The sequence below is a fragment of the Solenopsis invicta genome, chromosome 16 (assembly GCF_016802725.1).
Source record: "Solenopsis invicta isolate M01_SB chromosome 16, UNIL_Sinv_3.0, whole genome shotgun sequence".
NCBI lineage: Eukaryota > Metazoa > Arthropoda > Insecta > Hymenoptera > Formicidae > Solenopsis > Solenopsis invicta.
Genome location: NC_052679.1, coordinates 12,104,471 through 12,127,422, shown reverse-complemented (window position 1 = coordinate 12,127,422; position 22,952 = coordinate 12,104,471). Strand labels below are relative to the sequence as shown.

The 22,952-nt window shown below is 33.0% G+C and overlaps 1 protein-coding gene and 2 long non-coding RNA genes across 7 annotated transcripts in view; all 3 read right to left on the bottom strand.

The window, feature by feature from the left end:
- Positions 1-1,363: 1,363 nt before the first annotated feature.
- On the bottom strand, positions 1,364-4,143 carry LOC120359745. Its single transcript, XR_005576533.1, has 2 exons — positions 1,871-4,143; positions 1,364-1,807 (listed from the first exon to the last, which is right to left on the bottom strand). It is a non-coding gene; the product is annotated as an uncharacterized LOC120359745 (long non-coding RNA).
- Positions 4,144-8,963: 4,820 nt separating this feature from the next.
- On the bottom strand, positions 8,964-14,024 carry LOC120359746. The gene is made up of 2 exons (XR_005576534.1): positions 11,400-14,024; positions 8,964-11,142 (listed from the first exon to the last, which is right to left on the bottom strand). It is a non-coding gene; the product is annotated as an uncharacterized LOC120359746 (long non-coding RNA).
- Positions 14,025-15,155: 1,131 nt separating this feature from the next.
- LOC105208184 (DNA excision repair protein ERCC-1) overlaps positions 15,156-22,952 on the bottom strand; it is a 49,137-nt gene continuing 41,340 nt past the window's right edge. For 2 of the 5 annotated variants that reach the window (XM_039458599.1, XM_039458602.1), the window contains exons 3-5: positions 17,196-17,390; positions 16,245-16,430; positions 15,170-15,467 (exon numbers count right to left, since the gene is read on the bottom strand). In XM_039458599.1, the coding sequence (XP_039314533.1) occupies positions 15,261-15,467; positions 16,245-16,430; positions 17,196-17,390 (588 nt within the window). In that variant the 3' untranslated portion in view covers positions 15,170-15,260. Of the gene's footprint in view, positions 15,468-16,244; positions 16,431-17,195; positions 17,391-22,952 lie in introns of all 5 variants that reach the window. The other 3 variants (XM_039458598.1, XM_039458604.1, XM_039458603.1) reach the window with 3 other exon arrangements.

The window sequence follows — 22,952 nt, the reverse complement described above, 5'->3', positions numbered from 1 at the left end:
TAATTATGATGTTTTACATTAAAATAAATCTTAAAGAATTTCGTATTTGTGATTAATAATCATTTTAACAGTGAGTTGAAAAATATGTTTAATTTCTTTGTTATTTTCAATTTATTTTTAATTCGGGGCATATTAAAAGCACAAGAATTTAATAAGGTCCAAGATCAGAGTATAAAAATATTTCTTTTTTGTTTTTTTAAAAATGTTTTATATAGATGATAATTTTATTTTGACGAGTAGTTGAAATAAACATTTTATTCTCATTTAGTTTATTTCAATACCTTTGTAAATAGAATTTATAAAAAATAAAATAAGTTAGGTGGGCTTTATTCGGCTCAAATACCTTACAATTATTAAAAAAAGAAACTTACTCAAGTATAGAATCTATGATAAACATCTCTTGACGAGGAAAAGCAAATTGCTTTGGATGAAATAAAGATGTGCTCACCATAGTCAGCCATAATAAAATCATTAGGAAGTACCATAACGTTACCATGAACTTCATGATGAGCCGTTCTTGACAATAACTAATACAAATGTTGTGCCAAGATACTTGACCAAAAAAGATAAATAATATTACGAGTACTATACTATATAATTTGCCTATGTAACTCGACAAATTGATTCCTAACAAATGCGAAACTTTTTCGAAAGATTCACTTGTAAAAATTAAAAGTTGATTTTTTTTTGCATCCATTGAAATAAAACTTTTCTAAAAATTTTAAATTAAATTTATTGTAAAGCTGAATCAATTATTATCAACGTCCAATATACATATTTACTTAATATTATGGACAATTTTGTTTATTACAATCACTATCATACAACTACGTACGCGGCAGAAGTTATACTGATACACTATACATGTGGTCAATGATTTTATCGTTACTTTTAATCAAGAAGAGCTTTATTGATCGTCGAGAAAATAAACGTGCACTATTGCATTACGATGTAATACGGAGGATTATTTACATTTAACTGCGTACAAACTTTTTTTAGAAATTCTGAAATTTGTGACGAAAAAAATTTTAGTATCAAAAATTGCTTTTGAAAGAGAAAGGTTAAAGATATATTGAAAATAAAATATTATATTATATTATATAAAAGTAAAAATATAAAATTCAGAGCAAAATAGTTTTCAATTGAAACTTCATGATAACTGTACTTCAATACAGAAAGATGTAAAATATATAAAATGTGCACTTTCTATTTTTCTATAGTGCAGTTACAATATGTGCAATTATACGCACAGTATAGTTTATTATTTTTCCTTTAAAATACGACTTATAAGTAAAACATAATAAACTATACTGTATAATTCAATAACGAAACATTCAGATAACAGATGGTACATACATAATAATTAACATGTATAAAAAAATGTCTCTTATTTTTGTTCATATTTACATAGTTTGTTTATAATTTATATTAACATATACAAGGTTCAGTAAAACCGAAAGAAGACACTTGATTATATTCGTGAATATCATTGCAATTAAATACATTTCAGGAACTGTAGATTTGACAATTTACACTTTTTAAATTATAAATTAAATATTAGTCATTTCTTTAGTTTGAACTAAAAAATTACCCAGCATATTAAACTGTAAAAGCTCTCCACCATCCTCGCCAATTTTGATCCATAATTCGCTTTTCTTAGATATGTGATTTTATTATTTTTTCTTATTATTTAATAATATGTATTGTTACGTCCGCGGTTTGTGATGCTGTTGTACGGCTAACGTACAAAGTCCGGTCTAAGCCCGATGGACGCCGTGGAGGGGGTGAGGACCCACGAAATCGTTGGCTAAGGAAAGAAGTCCAAACGTTTGAATATAATCATATATTTATAAACGTAGATAATACTCACGAGCGGCGGCTCGTATTACAGCTGCGGTACATTGAACGATACTAATATGTACATGCTAACGGTGTGACCGTACTGTATGTATGGGTCTTCGTAAGTGTGGCTGCTGCTGTAGACTGACTGCTTGACGGAGATGTGTTTCGTATCGAAGCTTCGAATGACTGTTCGCCGCTTGAGTGTCAAGCGGTGTTTTTATATTGATTGCAATTGTGAAAGACTATTGCCGATTGCAAGTGCAATGTCCGATATTTCCGCATGGTCAACGTGTGTCAGTGTTGTGTCGGCGTTGTTGGAACTAATTCGGGCAATTACCGTTGGGTTTTAAAGTTCCCGGATTTGCACGCGTTGCGACAGCGCTTTAGACAATAAGTTTAATTTCTTTTCGGTGCATGGTAACCCGAGATCGGTTGCTATGGACCGTTATAATGCTCGATTATAACAATGCTTATGTCGGGACGTAATTTTTTTGATTGGTTTTTAAAGGAAACGCAGCTGTCACCAGTTGTGTCCAGATTGTGTCATAATGCATCGCCCAGAGCACAACGATTTGTTTATGTAAGAGAAAAAAAATTTTAGGAGGGTATAAAATTATGCGATTAATAAGCGATGAACTTAGAAGAATAAAATAGTACATATGTATGTGCGTGCGTACGCGCGTGCGTGCGTGCGCGCGTGCGTGCGTGCGTGCGTGTGTGTGTGTGTGTACAGGGTATTCGAGAACTAGGGAACCTATCGTTTTGAGAACACAAAGAAGATAAAAAAGAACAAAAAAGTCTTATACCATTTTGCAATATTTGTTATAAATTATTGAGTTATAAAATAGAACGTCTGAGCCGATGTGCAATGAAACTGCGCCATCGCGCCTAGTTCGTAGGCAACGGCGCGCGGCGAACAAGGTGACGCGTTGTTGTCTGAATTGGCATAGCGCGACAGTCTGAATTTGCTGCACCGTGTGTATATGTATACACTGCAAAAATCAAATGTGTTATTTTAACTAAAGTTTCTCCTTACACATTTGATAAATAACACATTTGATTTTGTATGTATCATAAAGATATTACATATAGAGTAGAGGAGCCATAAACAGATCTGTAAGTGGAAATGTCCCCCCGTTAGAAAGAGAGAGAAGATAGGACCTATATTCTTGTCTTTGTTGTACTAGCGCCATTAAGAGAGAGATAGACTAAAGCTCCCATTTTCTGTCTCTTTCTATCAACGGGTCACTTTTGAGGCTGGCTTCTCTACTCTATATGTAATATCTCTATGGTATGTACGTGTATACGCGGTGAGGCGAATTCAGACCGTCGCGTCGTGCAAATTCAAACAACGACGCGTCACCTGTCCCACCGCACGCCGTTACCTACGAGCTAGGAGCGATGGCGCGGCGTCACTGCACATTGGCTCAGATGTTTTATTTTATAACTCGATAATTATAGCGAATATCGCAAAATGGTATAAGACTTTTTTGTCCCTTTTTATCGTCTTTACACTCTCAAAGCGGTAGGTTCTCTAGTTTCCGGACACCTTGTGTATGTGTGTGTGTGTGTGGGAGTGTGTGCGTGCGCGTGCGCGCGCGCGCGCGCGCGTGTGTGTGTGTGTTAGGATGTAACAGAACAAAGGAACCTGGAGTATACCATGAGTTAAAGGACACGAATCCAAGTCGAAAAGTCCTGAGTCATTTTTTGATTTGAGCCTTCTGTTCCATGCAATATGATGTTAAAGTTAGCGAATGAGCGCTCGTCTATAGAAAGAAAACAGTGACGAACAATAGACGGATGGAGCGGAGCTGACAAACTACGCGACGGAAGAACAACGATGAACAGCGAAACGGCTGTAATCAAACACACACACACACACACACACACACACACACACACACACACACTCTCTCTCTCTCTCTCTCTCTCTCTCCCTCTCTCCCTCTCTCCACCTTGTTTAAAAAAAACCCTAAAGATCCTAAGGTACATAACTAAAATAAATGTTTCGGTGTTATTGTAATTTATCAATTCAACGTGAATTAATTATTTATTTCCTTATAATTATAATAAATGTTCGAAGTGTGCTCCTTCTACTTTGATACACGTTCTTGCTCTTTTTTGTACATTTTGCGTAGCTCTTCGAACTTGAACATTACTAATTCTCTCAATAAGATGCCGACACAGAGTTGACTTACTGTATTGTATGTACACCCAAGGACTTTGATTCTGTCCATGGGGAAATTTTTCAAACTGAGAAGTCGCTATATTTCTACATACTTACAGTTTGAGATTAACGTAACGACCAATAAGCTCTAGTCGTTTCATTAATCATGAACTGCGAGTATGTAGAAAGTAGTGACTTCTTAGTTTGGAAAATTTCCCCATGGACAGAATCAAAGTCCTTGGGTGTACATACATACTTATACTGTAGTCCCGGCACTGTCTGAAATTCGCTGAGCTTGAAGTTCAGTGTGCAATCTCATAATATCAAATTTTGTCACCTAATTCATATATTGCTCAAGTTATATATTAATAGCAGTTAACGCTCTAAATTGTATTATCTCAGATAAATTTATCTATTATAAATACTTTCAATGTAATGATGCCAACATTATTCGAGTATCTATTGGAATAATAGCTTCCAAATTTTTGCATTATACGGTATATTATATTGTATCCGTATAGGCCTATATGCAATCTTTCGCCTTATTTTTCTAATCCTATAAAGTCTGTGTTCCGAAATTTACTGTAAGTACTAAAAATCTTTACTGAAAAATAGTTTACATCATGGTATACTATAACTTTTCAATACTGACAGTACATTTCGGAACGCAACCAAAATAGAGCAGCAATACAATTAAGGGCAAAATTCACAGTCTGCCAGAGGACAATCACTTCCAAACAATAATGCCTAAATTTTGGATTTCTTTCCGCCAACTAAGTTTACTTAATATTGTCACTTTATACAGCATGATAGAAATCCAAGATTCTTTGACGTATATTCCACATTTAATACACACGTATTAAATGTGGAATATACGTCAAAGAATCTTGGACGTCAAATATATCACTTCTTTCCTCGCCTATATAATGCTCTTCACTAACAATAAGCCATACTTAATGGTGAGGAACTCATATTCTCCATATGTTCCGATCTTTTGATTATCTATAACAAGCAACCGAAGTGTCTGCATCCTTTCCAGGGGTGAAGCCCAGTTGCGCATAGACCCGATCGGACACCACCAATCACGTAATCTAATTTAACTCAACCAACGGAAATACTCTAGGTATCAGCCGCTATGATTGATGGTATCCAATCGGGTCTGTGCGCAACTGAGATACTCCCCCTCTCCAGCTTTTGTGTTAGTATTTCAATATTCCTACTGACTTGCACCCTCGCCGCGAGCTGTCCTCATCCCCCATATCCCCTGCTCCGTTTCTCCAAAAGAAATCTGTCTATAACTGCATTATTTAAATGCAGCTTTCCAGATAATAATTCGTCAGTTCATTTATGTTATTCTCACGACGTGATAATCACGCTGTGCGTGCAAAAGTGCATCACAGTGCCCTCACAATGTAATGGTCGCACGCGTGTACGCGTAAAAGGTCGCATAGTGCAATCACGCATGATGGGAACATTTCACGGCGTGAGGGTAACGTGATAATCCCGCCGTGCGCACAAGAACGTATCACGCTGCCTACACGATGTAATGGGAGCACGCTGTCGTCAATCGCAACGTGATCAAACAAGACTCTCCCGTATATTATATTAAATTAACAAGTTTACAAAATACTATATAAACTTCCAATCATTGCGCATTTTTGTCAAGTACTTTTTATGCTTTTAATACTTTAAATGCTAATTTATTAAAGATATTGTAAATAACAATATTATTAATCTTTAATTGTAAATCATAAAAAAAGAATAAACAGCATTAATATATAATATAATGCATTAAAAGTACCCCAATCAGCACACAATATTTTTTTAATGTTTTTTTGATATTTATTTAATATTAATTTTTCATTGTACAATTCATTATAACAAAAATATTTATTAAACATTTATTAAATATTTATTTAACATTAATTAAATATTTAAAATAATGATTTAAAGAAAATATTTATTTATTATTTATGTTACGTTTATTTAACATTAATTAAATATTTGAAATAATGATTTGGGAAAATATTTAACGTTTATTTAACGTTTATTTAATATTTATTTCACATTAATTTTTCATATAAAAAAAACATTTTTTAAACACATTAATTTAACATTTATTCAACTTTAATTTAATATGTATTTCACATTAATTTTTTATTTAAAAAAACATTTTTTAAAAACATTAATTTAACATTTATTTAACACTAATTTAATATTTAATGTTTCATTTGAAACAACAATTTCAAAAATAATAATTTAACATTTATTGAATATTAATTTAATATTCAATTTTTATTTTATTTTTTTTACATAAACGGTTTTTAAACGTTTATTTAATATTGTTCAAGTAATTATTTTTCATGAATTATTTAATGAATTATTTTCATGAATTATTTGTAACGCTGGACTTTTCTGGTGCGGCGGGAGTCTCGGGATATTTGTCGGTGCGTTGGGATATCGGTTACTCGGATGTGCTCGCCGAATGCCAGGGTTTTCGGTAGTAATGAGAACTTCGTGTTGAGTACAATGATACAAACGTAACAATATATTTATCAGATGTAGTTGAAATACACAAGTAATAATAATGCACCGGAGTGCTCGGTTAAACAATAATCGGACCCGCGCAAAGTAACTGAACGACGATAGGTCGGGCCAGACAAAATATAATTCGCTGCGTAAATTAATATTGAAACAAAAGAATGGATGCGGATAACTAAAGAAACGGACGGACTGGTATTATCCGCTATGCGCTCGTAGGTAATAATCGGAGTTGCCGTAAAGCGGCTAACTTAAAGTGCGGTTAAACGGGCCGTGATTGGCCCGCGCGACGGCCGGTCGCGATCGCGGAATCGGTGGCGCGCGGTGCAGCGGACGGTTCCGCGATACGCGAGGGTGGTCGACGTTAAAGACCTAATTGGTCTCACCCCGCGGGGTGTTGTCACCCCGTGGGGAGTAGGTTTACGGATTGAGCCGGAAAACGGCGTCGAGTATCCCCGACGACGGTGTTGGTCTCGAGAATCCCCGAGAACGGACGTGCGGGACAAACGGTTCCTATTGGCCGAGAATACTCAGCCGCGGAAACGACGAGTACTCCCGTTGCGGATGGAGGATGGGATCGGCCGAGTATTCCCAGCCGTTAGGACCGACGAGTATGCCCGTCGTGAGATAGTTGAAACAAGAATGCCCGTTCCCGAGGAGGTGCTTGAGAATACCCAAGCTAGGGAGCACCGAGAATACCCGGCGCAGGAGCGGAGTAGGTGCGAGATCAGTGGCTCGAAGTGATTTGATTTCGGCTGCCCGCTGCCGGCTTATATAGCGGTCCGCGCGGTCGGACGTACCAATCAGCGCGCGCGGTTGGGCCGGCCGGAGTGGGAACGCTTGCCGAACGCGGCGCGCGGTACGCATGGTAGCGTGTGATCGCGACAAGCTTAGCCGAGCACGTGCACGTGCTCGGTCTTACGCGTTGTGTTCGGCGTTTAAACCGGAGTGGTGGTGTGGCGGAAGGGCGTAACATTACAAATTAAAAAAATGATTTCAGTAAGCATTTTTTTAATGTCTTTTTAATATTTATTTAATATTTATTTAATGTTTATTTAATATTAATTATTTTATTTATTTTTCATCTGTATAAAATTATGTTTATTTATTATTTATTTAACATTTAAGCTATTTATTTTTAAATTATTATCGATTTTAAAATTCGTTTAAAAAATGTTTCAATAACATCTATGAAAATCAGTAAAAAATTAACTTAATTATATATATTTATATAAATAATATACTTTAATTATATATATTTTGTCTTTTCAATAACATATATTGACCCTATCAGTGATGTACATGTATTAGCACAAAGTGTTTACAGATCGTCACGAGGGATCAGTTCGCAGCAATTACAGAGATCAAGCAACGTTCGCCGGCGTCGCAACTTGAATGGGTGACATGGAAATTTCGGAAAAAAAATTTTTAAGAAAAAACCTCAATATTAAAAAAAAATTTGTTTAATGTAAAAAGGGGCATAAATCTATTAATTTTAACGTTTTTGAAAAATTTTTTATTGCAAAAGTTTTTAAAATGTTTTTAAAAACATTTTTTAACCCTTAAACACATAAATGGGTCTGAGAGACCTTCCCAAAAAGCTTTACTTTCGTGCCATTTTATTTTAGTTAAACAATAAAGTTGGTCAATTGTAGCAGTCGATAGAGGAGACTTCAAACTTTTTTTTCACCTAGCCTAGAGACCCTATAGTAAACAGAGATGCGCCAACAGTCACGTGATCGTAATATTTCTCTGATTGGCTAGAGTTTTTCGCACGTAATTTTTCGCCATGTCGTGCGACTACTGTCAACATTGACTCTTGCGAAAAAGATTAGTAAGTCATCCTTTTTAATGTTTTTTGAATATATTATTATTTCATTGCATACTTTGTATATAGACTTTACATTCACGATGCCAACCTGTTTTACTGCATATCGTTGTAATAATAATAGCAATAAAGGTTATGCCTGCTTTAATTTTCCATCGGATGCAGATCTTTGTAAGAAATGGGTAATCGCTTTAAATAAAAGTTCTGAATGGCAACCCACAGCTTCGCAACGAATTTGTGAAGTAAACATTTTGAATTAATCTCCATTAATGCATTTCCAGATGTAAAGGAAATATAAAAAGCTTTTGACAGCTAGAGTTTTTAATTAATATTTATCCTATTTTCAGTTTTGTAATATTTTTCTATACTTCAGGTACATTTCGATCGAAAAGACATAGCGTTCATCGCTAAAAGCAAACAAGTATGTAAAGATGCCGTACCACGTTACTTCTGTACATGTCCATATACTCATACCAATCACTGCCCATTATTAAAGAGTCCGATTTCGACAAAGCAATTATTGACAGAATTAAATATAAATATAAATCAACATGAATTAGACATTAATTTAAAGATTTAGAAGAGTCACTAAAAAATATTTTGGAATGTCATTTAATAAAAGAATTATCATCATTTCCATTATCTACATGTCACGACCAAAGACAAATATTAATTTCAAGATTTCTTATTATGCGATTACATCAATTATCACATTGTCAAAAAAGTAATAGGAATACTGCTTTTGCTAGTAAGAGCATGGGTTCAAGATTACTTGCTGACTCTTTTAACCCACGCCACAAATAGCTTTAAAGTAAAGCGCAAATTTTTTATTTCAAATAGATATATTCTTTTACAATTGTGATATTTTATAAGTTTGATTTCTTTAAAGATTATTTTATACATTGTTAACCAGATTCTATATAGTAATTAAGGCTGATAGTTATATATTTAACAATAAGTAAACATTATCAAAGCAATATTCAAAAAGGCAAAGCAATTTTTATATTGTTCTTTACAGATCTGTGATATTTATAAGATTTTACATTATATTTTTAGTTTATTTTGTAAAACGTTAATATTTTACGTTGCAAGTTATATACGGATAGTTATATACTTTAACAATAAGTAAAATACTTCTGACGTGATAAGTATTTAAAAAACATATGCAATTTTTTTTTAACGAATTGTTTTTTATTGTATTGTTCTCCATAATTCTATTTCTCGAATTTTAGTTTTTTTCTTTTAATTTTTTTTGTAAAATGTTAAATACATTCCAGACTACTAATCATAGTTACATAACAATAAGTTTAACACTAATGTAGAAATGTGAAAAAGGAATAAATAAATATTTTTCTATTACATATTGTTGACATTTCTACTACATATTTCTATTATTATTTGTATTTCTATTAGTATTATTTGTATTACTTTATTACTTGTATATCAAAATTTAAAGTTAAATTTAAAATTTTATTTATTTATCCGAAAATCATAATATAAAATTTTGTTAACAATATTAAACACACACAGTTGATTCTATTTTTAAGATATAGATAAAAATATTTTCAGGGTTTCTGCAACTTCATAATGTAATGAATAAATAGTTTCTTTTTCATTTTAAATTCTAGTAATAATCATAATGACAGCTCTATATTGATCATTTTTTAAATTTGTATTCCTGAATTTTCGTAAGAGTCAATGTTGACAGTAGTCGCACTACAGGGCTACGCAAGTTTAAATTACGTGCGAAAAACTCTAGCCAATCAGAGAAATATTACGTGACTGTTGGCGCATTTCTGTTTACTATAGGATCTCTAACCTAGCCCAAATCTTTTTTCTCAATCCGTCTTCACACAGTAAGCGATCAAAAATCTAGGGGAATTTTCAATATGTGTTTAAGGGTTAAATATTGTGTGCTGATTGAGACATGAATAAAATGGGCAATGATTAGAATTTTTGCGTGCCGTATGCATACATACGAGCAATATGAGTCTTATTGGGAGAACGCATTTGAGATTCATATCGCTCACGCATGAGTACTGCACGCATGCGACCGATATGAATCTCATATGATGACTGTCGGATACCGTGAGTTTACACTGTGCGAATAATCCACACGGCATGCGCGCTCCGAGAACTCACTATGCGCGCATTTTGTTATCTGGGTTATAATGGAAGCGAGAAACTCTCTTTACGATTCTTCTTTACACCATAAACCAATCTTCATTGTTGAGAAAAGCATTGAAGGAAGAGGCATTTATTTCTCTACTAAACTTTGCTAACAAGTCTCTACATGGGGATTCAAAGTTCCAATAATTATAAATCAAGGTAGACTAGCACTGAATGAATACTATGTGTTCGTCCACTCTCACTCACTCTTTCAATTCGCAAGTCGAAATAAAGTTCATATACATAGTGTGACTGCAAATCTTAATCTCTAAGGGCAACAGTAGGGCACAGAACAGAAATTTATTTACAGTATCTATACAAGTTTTATCATATAACATATGTGTATCTGCCCGACAAACGAGCGTCATACCACTCATAACATTCTAATCTATTTCCTGGGCATGTAATATATCAAGGAATAATTGTCAAGGTTGTTCATTTACCGCCCGCAATGAGTCACCTCTTGCCATGCTTTCGGCAGCCAGACACTGTCTCAGCTGCGCTCGCCACCAACCACGGTACATCGCGGCGCGCATGGAAATCCCCGAAAAACGCTGTGCACGTGTCACTCAGACGGGACTCGTCACTGTGCTGTCTGGGAAGTTTAAAAATAATGTTAAAGTATGTGTAACTTATGACATGACGCTCCGTCAACGCCGTCCCAGAGAGCGATAAGGTTGTGTAGAATGACTTGGGTTGCATCCCTCTTTCCTCGAAAGGGAAAAAGAGAAGCAAATACCCTGCTTTAACTATCTTACCGCTCTCTTTCTGCATAATTATCTTTTTTTGTCTAACAATGCCGAGAGCATTAGGGAGTGCATAAATTAGCGTAAGCCCGAGCGTACGGTATACCATTAACGTTGCGTTCACGGCGGCTGTCTGAAGGAAGACGTCAAACGAGGAAGCCGAAGAAGACAAAGGAGTCGTACCCACGCCGACGATGCGCCAGAAAGCTAAGTCGTGATTTCGCCTTATTCTCTCGTATACTCCCGAATGCTTCATACAATTATAGTCATCCTTTGTTGCAGCGAGCGCCACCGGAGAAGCCTTCAGAGCCAGCGGACCGTTGGCCGCTGAACTGTCACTCCAGTTAACAGTCGTCAACGTCTGGCTAGCCCGACGACCTCGGAAGTGGATGTCACTCTAAATTGGAGCGCTGACACCGGGATAATTCCGGAGAACCCCGTCTTGCCCCGCCAGCCCGCTGTTAGACGGGCGAAGCTCACATTACCAACGTGGCAATAGCGCAAAGTCTCGCGGAAAAACGGGAGGGCAATATCGCAAGTACCGCAGCAATAAAAAAGGACGCAATACCAAGTATCTGAGAAGGATGTATTGCCGCTGGGAGCGAGAAGAACGCAAAGAGTAACGAGCCTATCGTCGGCAAAAAAACCAGCGAAGGAAGGAATCGTGACGTCACGCGGAGATTCGGCGGAGCCCGGCGAGCCAAAGAGCGCGAATCGTTTTGGCATTGTCGTGTGTGCCGTTGCCAAGGGAGATTAAGCCTGGGAACCATCGACACACAGAATAGACTGCTGATGACCGTGGTGGGGGTAGAAAGACACATAGAGTGAGAGGCAGACAATACGAAGAACGTTCGTTCTCTGTCTACTAAGTCTGATTGGTTGCTGGGGCCCCAACAACTAATCAGATTTAGTAGACAGAGAACGAACGTTTTTCGTATTGTCTGCTTCTCACTCTATGTGTCTTTCTACCCTCACCACGGTCATCAGATGTCCATTCTGTATGTCGATGCTGGGAACCGACGACTGCCGCATATCGATACTTATAAGCCGCCGCTCCGGTAACCTTAGTCTTAAATGTCCAAGTGAGGATCGATCTCTTTTCGCTAAATCATACCGCGTACCGTAACCACATGTATAAGATATACCGCAATTAAGAAGCAGGGTCGAGATAATGACTCCGACTGAGAGATCGACCGCAGCCCGGACTCCGTTTTGATTTGCTTTCGGGGAGCGCAGACACCAACAGTCACCTGTATCGTCTAAGAATTATGTTAGATTTAAGCGTCGTTTCGTACCAAATTTTGTCTTTTTTAGAAATTATCGTATCGCGCCGCATTGTCGGGTGAGAATTACGTATCGCGTCGAATTGTCTTTCTGTGAGACTTGTCGTGTCGAGAAAATCTGTGATTTGCCGTGTCGGAATTGTAAAAAAATCAGTTTTGAAGTATCGCGTGCAGAAATCGAATGACCACGGCTTACACGTGGCTTCGCTCTCCTTAGCGAACTTAGCGTTATCGCGCCAATCTTACAAAATCGTAAAGTAGCTCGCTGCGTGGAATTGGCGCGGTTCGATCTGCGAGATTCGATACCGATCGATTTCCGCGATATTCGTTAATCCGTAAAATTACTGCATGGGACTGGCTACTGTAACTCTATAACGTTTTTGTCAAATTTAATCAATTGTAAGTGGCGTATCTGATTCATTATTTACTTTGCCATAATTATCTTACCGCATATATCGTCTTGAACTTCGCCGCCAAAGCGTTATTTTTTTCCATCTTTTTTTGCATCTTCGTAACCCCAGTATAAAATTCACCTATCGATTACTTCAACGCACCCCTCTGTATTAATTGTCTATTTGGTCTTGCAAATTATCTTTATATTATTTATTAACCATCCGATTCAAAGTTCTCATAAAATTTGCTTTGCTTAGTTTAAAAATTCTTGTTAAACTACGTTTTTGTGTTCCTGTTAAATATATTTTTGTTATTGTTACTATAGAATTTGTAGTTGTGATTGTGTTCCCGCCTTTTCCTCTCCACTATTAAGAACCGCGCCCCTCTGCCATATGCTGAGCAAGCCGCGAGCAGAGATATTAAGTCTCGCTGTAATTACGCATTTTTCGATTTTCGAGTAGCACGAAAAATTGCACCTGGCGCCCAGCACATTTTCTCGATTTTAGTTAATTATCGCTTCTCATCCCTTATTAATTGACCGTGCTTTCCTGTGCCTGGCAAGAAAAGTACATTGCAAACTAATAGCGTTTTTCACTGGGCGACACTGAGTGCGCACTGGAAACTCGCCGAGTTCAGGCGACACTGCCCGAGTGCACTGACAGTGCGAGTTTCTTGCACTCTCAGCTAAACACGTCCATTATTTTCCGTGCAGTTTTATGGCGCATTATATTCGATACCTTTTGAACATTAGCATCACAAAAATTTGTAATTTAATATGGAAGGATCGATTAGTTTGTGTATTTCTTTTAGAATAAATACTGAAATATTAACTTTAACCCTTGAGCCGCTTGAAACGGACTTATATAATAAATTAAAGAGTAAGTATATACTTATGATCTTGGTTTTTGAGGTTATTCAATGCACATGTTAGAAAAGAAATTGATAAATTTCTATAAAATTAATAAATAAAAATAATAATAAAATTAATAAAATAATAAAATTAATTGGTAAGTACCACAGACTCCATTAGATTAAAAATAATTAATAATAATAATGTAATATAATAATAATAGTAATAGTAATAGTAGTAATAGTAATAATAGTAATAATAATAATATAATTAATAATACAATTATTAATAATATAATTATTTGTATTAGAGAATAAAACGTAGGAAATACGAATCAAACGCAGTAGTTGGTGCGTCAATATAATAATACATATATTTCGCTATTAATACATAAACGTGAATACAAATAACGGACGCGTTTCAACTTTCCTTGAAGTCATTCTCAACGATAATTTTCAATTAACAAAATCATATATGCTAATTGTTAATTTAAAATTATCGTTGAGAATGACTTCAAAGAAAGTCGAAACGCGTCCGTTATTTGTATTCACATTTATGTACTGATAGCGAAATATATTTACTATTTATATTATTGACGCATCAACTACCGCATTTGATTCGCATTTCCTACGTTTTATTCTCTAATTTTAATACTACCAAGTCTATCTTAAATATTTTGATAATTATTTGTAGTATTGATACTATATATTTATACAATATATATTATTGCTTCACGTGTAATACAATATAATCTGCAGAAACAATGAAAACAGATGTATTTACATCTTTATCCGTTAAGTTATGTACCACCTGAACAAAATTTTTGATTTTCGGAATTTTCCGTGGATTTTTTTATACTTCTTCTTCATCACTGCTAGATGATGATGAAGAAAGCAAATCTAGTAATGCAATTGCTAATCGTGCGTCCCGCGCAGCCATGTTGCACTGAACTGGCACCGTCTCTGGGAGCTCGTGCCGAAATCTTGCACGAAAGGGCAAAAATTCGGCACTAGCCTTCCCAGTGAAACAGCGCGCACCGGTTTCATGCGCACCGAAACGTTCAGTGAAACACGTTGCCCGTAGCGAGTGCGCACTCAGTGCGCACCAGTTCTCCCAGTGAAAAACGCTATAATATAAATGTTAAAATGTATCTTGGAAAAGTTTCGAAATGCTTAAAAGTAAAAATGCTTTATAACACATACCAGTTATTATATATTAGCGTACTCGCGCCACTACAGGCTACTAAACAAATGATTCCATAAATAATTACTAGAATTCGTCACCTAATAACGAAAATAATACGAATGGCCATACTACTTACATGAGTCATAATATCTTTTCCTCTAAATATTTGTGTATGTATCTATCACTTGATTATTATTTTATTTCAGCACAAGGATGGTAAGACATTCATAATATACATATTTTATTTTTCTATATTTTATTTTGTAGAGTGATTTGGTGGGCGTAGAAAAGATTCATGTAAAACCTTGTGAAGCTTTTGAGCTTTGTGCAGGCCAAATCCAGAACACAAGGCCAGAGTATTTGGCTGTGCTCTTACAATGTCAGCTAACGTGCCAAAAGTTGTTAGAAGAGTTGTTGCATCGGTTTTGTTGACAGATCTTATTGTTGTTAAAGCATTAACCAACTGTAACCAATATTAATTACATAAATATTTTCAAATTAAAAATTTTACTCTTGACATTGTCAAACAACACAATGGTATAGAAGATTCTACACAAAAAAATAAATCGTAGAATTTTATCGTATATACATCATCTCCGATAATCAAATTTGAAAGTTGGCATATTTTGACATAAAATATAAAATATTTTATAAACTATTCATTTTCAACTATACATTAATACTTTTATGCACATAACGAGATAAATCAATTAATGTTAAAAAACACATAACTGTTTCAAAAGAAGTGTGCAATTGCACATTATATATTGTACTATATTTTTTAAAGCAATTGTAAATTTTTTGCACAAATTGATCCATCTTATTATTCAATGCATAAAAGTATTAAGATGCAGTTATCAAAAAATAAATATTTTACGAGATATTTTAAGTTTCAAGTCAAGGTATTTCGATCTTATGACTTCGGTTATAAATCGCATTAATTAAATATTTATACTTTAAAATAATTTTATTAATAAGATTATAGAGCAAATGACTATTTAACAAATAATAAAACATATTTTTTATAATATTTGATATAAAATATTTATTATAAAATTAATATGTAATATAAAATTAATATTTAATCATTACTGGTTAAGTAATCAGCTTAATCAGCATTGTTGTAATTTATTAGTTAATTTTTGATCAATAGTATACTAAGTCCGGAAATTTGTAAATCGGAACTAATAGTAAGTAAAAAAATACCTCTATATTTCACAAATACATGTATAATAATTACTTTTTGATGGGGCGCTGTATCACTACGTTCCATGATGTCATCAGATGGTTTACTTTCATACATTTTGTAAGTTTCAATAATTTTTCCGGCATCCTCTGCGTTCCATGCTAACATTAATGTCATGTCTGCCAAAATGGAAATCCTTGTTAGATGTTTTAAAGCATGATGAGGATCGGCGACATCAATCTAATTAAATAAGAAATTCTAGTATAGATACAATAAGATTATAAAAGCTCTAATTCGTGCCAAGCTTTATAAATTTCAATTTATAAGTATAAACAATAGAAATAAATAATATATGAAAATATCTAATCAAAATTTATATACAAGGTGTCCTACTTTAATGAAAATAGTGAAATATCTTGAAAACAAAACAATTAAAAGTGTTTCAAACAAAAGCTCTTTAAAAGTGAGCAAATAATGATAAAATCAATTTTTTAAAAATCGATTTTTTAAATTTATGTTATATAAAGGTCTATATCTTTTTTCAAATGGAATTATATGATTTTTTCATATAATAAGACTCCAAGTTATCTTACATACAGAAGTATTAAGACATAGTTATTAAATAAATAGTTTAGAAAAATGGTATATTTTACTATTCTTTGATAACGCACACTTTAATACTTTTACATACAAATAATTAGAGGAATCATATGTAAATATCATATAACTCATTTATACAAATAGTTATGACCTTTATATAAACTTGAAAAATCAATTTTTTCAAAAATTGATTCTACTATTATTTGTTCCTCTTGCAATGCTTGTCTAAACATTTTTTGTCGATTTTAAGATATTCCATTAAAACGAGATACATCTTGTATAAAGAATTATATTTTCATAAATAATTTTTTATATAAAATTATATATATTCAATTATATGTATATTTCACAAAACAAAATATATATATATATATATATATATATATATATATATGAATTATATACCTGTACTAAGAGCACTCGTAAGTTATAAACATTACCCAACAATTTAAGTCTTTCATGAATATAATCAGGATTCAATTGGTGGTAACGAATTGATAAGAAAAGAGCACATGTAGTTTTTCCCATTACATAATCTGGCACAATGTCAGAATATTCCCATGATACATTTGTTATAAATTTCAATAATGGATTGCCTCTCTGAAAACACACATTATTTTAATATAAATTAAAAAAATTCTAATAATGTCAAGTTGTAATAATAGCATTAAATATTAAGACAAATTACGAAGACTTATTTTCCGCAAAAAATGTTACTAATTTTAATTGGCACAGTTAACAGCAGATAATAAAATATATACTCTTAAATTTAAATGTTAAAGATGTATCACTTGTACAAATCCCGTAAGGTAAATTAAAATTGAAAATATGTTAATATTTATAATTTATTATGAATAAACTATTATGAAGAAAGAAACTATTGTGTAAATAACATTACATATTTATTTAATAATACATAATCTACTTTATTTTATGTTATTTATTTTATACTTTAATTATTACTAAAAATTAAATAATTTTAAAACACTATGACAAAACTTTTAATTTTTTTGTATAGTTACTTAAAATAAGCAAAATAATTTATGCACAATTTTATTATGATTCTGAACATGATTGTTCTGTAAATAAAAAATAAATAATTTTAAGTTGGTATTAGTATATGTGAATAACACACAAGAATAAAAAGTGTAATTTTTTTAATCAAACCCACGCAGAACAACTAGTTAAAATGACGTCAAAGTGATTCACAATTATGTCAAAATGACATCAAAGTAAATCGTAATTGATCGGAAAGTGACTTTTAACGATTATTTTGTAATCACTTTAACATTATTTTGACGTCGTAATGACTCTCTGTTTTGCTTGGAAAGCAGATCTTAATACTTAATGGCAAAACGAGGTCCACTTCACTCTCCTTTGCTTACGGGCGAAACGAGGTTTGTAATTAAAGGACTGAATTCTATAAGTGGATATGCGCGGATTTCGCAAAATAAATATTGTCCATAGGGTTAATTTTAGACATCGCTCAAATTTCGATTTTGAGAACTAAACCTTGTGTAGAATTTCATAGCGCAGCTTTTTTGTGTTTAAACCAAATTTGTAACTTTTTTGTTTTTAATTTATCAACGGAAGAAGTAATTTATAAAATGAAAAAAATTCAATACATTTTTTTGATCAACTCATTATATCTCTAACAAAAATAAATATATTTTTTTAAACTTTCACAGAATAATTTTCAACATATTTCTTAAAACATAGAGTGTATAAAAAGTTTTTTAATCATTTTACAACCGAATATCCAATTTTTCAAAATATTTCTTCAAATTTGTAGTTTTATTTATTCGATCGCAAAAGCTATCGTACGAATTTTTGAATTATCAATTTTTATCTATACTACAATTTAGTTTATTAATTAAAGAAGCCTTTTTGGAAAATTTCATGTCTTTAAACAATAAAGTTGTAAAATATTGACGATTTATACGTATTTATACGCAATGCGATTGCGTCGTTTGCAACGCGGGAGTTCAAGTCATTTGTGATTTTAATCGCAAATTTTCTTTAGTACAATAATATAAATATAATTTGATTAAAAATATACATACTAGGATATTGCATACATATAAAGAAGCAACTTGTATTTCATACAAATATATATCGCTTACACGCGTGCACTACTCATTCATTGTCAGACGTGGCAATTGAATCTGCTTGTTCGATATTACTTAATGTTAAAAAATATGTTATACATTTTCCTTGCTTCTGGAGAAACATATCGTAATAAACTTGTAACATTAGTCATTTTAGCCTTAGTGTTTCTAACCAATGGTGGAGAAACCCTTACATCGTGCAATTTTACATTTAAGTAAACTTGAAATAATTGATGTTTATCAAGTTTACAGTCGTTATAAAATTCTACACTACCGTTTGGTTGATAATGTCTTACATACGCCTTAGATATTTTCATTGTCTTTGAATGTCGTATTTTGCTTTTGAATGATTTTCCGAAATCATGTATAATGTTATATTTGCCGATTCGACCATCATAAATGAGAAATTTCTACATTTCTAATTAGATTTATATATTCATTAGATGTTTGATTCGCTCTATTTTCTTTTTTTTATGAGAGAATAAATGTCAAATGTCAACACTAAGTTTAACGGATAAAGCCAATAAATACGCAAGCACTGTGTAATTATTTTGCCCACTGTATCTGAGAAAAGTACTATTTTTTTATGACAATTTTATTCTTTATCTATAGCATAATTAACAAAACTACACACGGTGTTTGCACCTTTCTTTAAGAAATGAAAACATAGCTATTTGTTGTATTGAATACATGAACATTAAATAAATAAAACCAAAACGATCTTTTATAAAATTGTTCAGAAACAGAAATTTTTGGCAATGGGAAATTTTGCGCCTAGTCAAATTCACAAGCTAGAACACCTTTTGTCAATAAGGTTTTCTTTAAGTTTTGATAATTTTTAACCTCTTGTTTATGATTCAAAATATCTAAAGATTGCTCTTGATCGAACGAACTCTCATAGCATTTGTTGCATATATACGTCTGTACGGAATAATTTGAATGTAAAATTAATGTGACGATTAAAATATTTAAAATATGTAGTCTTTCAGAGGAGTTTCAGGATTACTTGTTACAATTTTGTAATACTCTAAAAATAAATTATACATAATTCAATTTTGAATTGCAAAAGTATTTTAATGACATAGATTCTCGAGTGTATTGTGAACTTGAGTGTGGTATACATTCACAGTAGCATAAAATAAAAATTTTCAAATCGTCAGTTAATTTAACAATGTGATTGCTGTGCTTTTCTCTGAGATCTCCTAAACTTTTGGAATGTAATACCTTTTTTGTACATTTTTTAGTCTTTCTTTCCAATGTTCAGAAGGTTACAAATAAACATCTTACAGACTATAATGTTCTTTTCATCCGTTAGAAAATGATATATCTAATTAATTAATCTGCTTCGGGCGATTCCGTTCAAATTCGTTGGGTTATTGCATTTCATCAGAATGTGCAAACAAATTCTGCTTATGAAAATCTTGCAAATTCCAAAATGTTTCATATAATCGTCGTTAATGTACAACCGTACATTTATTAATGCATTCTTTTTTATAGCAGGATTTCACTAATTTGAAAATTTTACTTGCAACTATCTTTTGACTTACAGAAACATATTCTTTCCCCTGCAAATTCATATTATAACATTAGACACATAAATTTATTACATAAGTCAATTTTTGGAAAGTACTTTAATAACAAATAATTGATTTCTATTTAAATCTCATATTTAACAAATTATCGAGAATAGAATTTCCAAAATATGTAATTTTTCAAATGTTACTCATATCTCTTGCTCACCAAATGCATTATGTGTACATATAAGAAGTATTATAATAAATTACCTTATTTTTGTGATCTTACAAATTATGTATGTTTTTCATCCAAAGGTTTTCTTGTGAGATTCTTTTTTTTAAATTGATAAAACTATATTTGCCATTTTAAAAACAATTACTTAATAAATATAATATTTAATATACGTATATAACCATTTAATATATAACTTAAAATACACGATGTGCACTTCTCAACGAATAGAAAAGAAATGATTTCTTTCTTGTCCTTTCTCTACAATTCGAAAAAAAAAAAAAAATGAAAATGCGATAAATTGTATACAAACAGAAGAACATGGACGCCTTCCACTCATTATTGTCACCGTTTCGCAGTGGCGAACGGTCCGAATTTCCGCGTTGCAAACGACGCAATCGCATTGATGACGTATAAATCGTCAATATTTTACAATTTTATTGTTTAAAAACATGAAATTTTCTAAAAAGACTTCTTTAATTAATAAACTAAATTGTAGTATAGATAAAAGTTGATAATTCGAAAATTCGTACGATAACTTTTGCTATCAAATAAATAAAACTACAAATTTGAAGAAATATTTTGGAAAATTCGACATTCGGTTGTGAAATGATTCGAAAAACTTTTATACGCTCTCTGTTTTAAGAAATACAATGTTGAAAATTATTCTGTAAAAATTAAAAAAAAAATTTATATTTGGTTGAAATATGACAAGTTGAGCACAAAAATGTATTGAATTCTTTTCATTTTACAAATTACTTTTTCCGTTGATAATTTGAAAACAAAAATTTACAAATTTGATTTAAACACAAAAAAGCTGGGCTATAAAATTCTACACAAAAATCAGTTGTCAAAATTGAAATTCAAGCGATGTCCAAAATTAGTTCGGTGGACATTACTTATTTTGCGAAATCCGCGTGTATTCTCTTATAGAATCCAGCCCCCCAATTGTATTGTTCTTGTTGAGTTTTATCAATTTTACTAATTTTATTTTATGTATTTTATCAATAATTTAAAAAAGTTATTTTGTTAAAACATTAAACTCTGATTTATTAAATTATTTTACAGGGTGATTCAGAACGACCCATGTGTCCCGGTAAAGACATATTCTTGAATAAATTCTGAGACAATTTTTCCTGTACGAAAATTTTGTCCGACGCTTACTTTTTGAATAATAAAAGGATAAAGTTAGCGAATCACGGGCCGTGTACACATGGTAGACAAAGGCGCCGCAACTCACCGTCCGACACGAGTAAGCGCCCGCGTCGGACGGTGAGTTGCGGCGCCTTTGTCTACCATGTGTACACGGCCCGTGATTCGCTAACTTTATCCTTTTATTATTCAAAAAGTAAGCGTCGGACAAAATTTTCGTACAGGAAAAATCGTCTCAGAATTTATTCAAGAATATGTCTTTATCGGGACACATGGGTCGTTCTGAATCACCCTGTATGTATGGAATAACTTACAACAAAAGTAAAGTTATTTATATGTTAATAAATTTATATGTTAATAAATTTAACAAGAAATATGAATTAAATAATCATTATCAATTGTCATTCATTACAATGTCTTATTTTAGATTTATCTGTTTTATGGATAATAGTAGTAGTAATAATACTAATGCTTTATTTGATTCCTTATCAGATTACAATTCTTTCTTAATCCTTATTCTAAACTTAACTCTAGTCTTACAAGCTATACTTACATTTGACTTTAAATAATCCTTACTCTAAACTTAACTCTAGTCTTACCAGCTATACTTACATTTAACTTTAAAATTTAACTTAAATCTAACGTTCGCTTTGTACACGCACGCACACACACGGAACCTCCGTTTTTGTCGCAAGATCGTGCTTGTCTCCTCATTTTACTTCCTATCCCATTCTAACTTTCCATTCCTCTTCCTTATTTCTCCCCTCCCGAGGCAGTACTCTCTCTCCATCTCTCACTTCATCACTCTCCCTCTCACTCTCTCACTTCTTTCTTGCCTCCACCTTCCAACCCTCTTCTCTTCCTTCTTTCTCCTTCTCCCTCTTACAATCCCTCTAATCACTCCTCCTCCCCATCCACTACCCCTGTTTCCATTCTACTCCCCTCCCTGAACTTTTCTAATTTCTTCATTCCTCTTTCTCCCCCCTCTCCCAGTATCTCCCCACCCACTCCTCCCATGTCCCCCTTGCTCCCCATCTGCCGCATTCTTCCCTCACATGTTCCCACGTCTCCCTCCTCCACACATCCTACACAGTCTGTCTTTGTTTCTCCAGTACACCCCCTTTCTCACTCCCTCCTCCATCCTGTATTTCGCTAC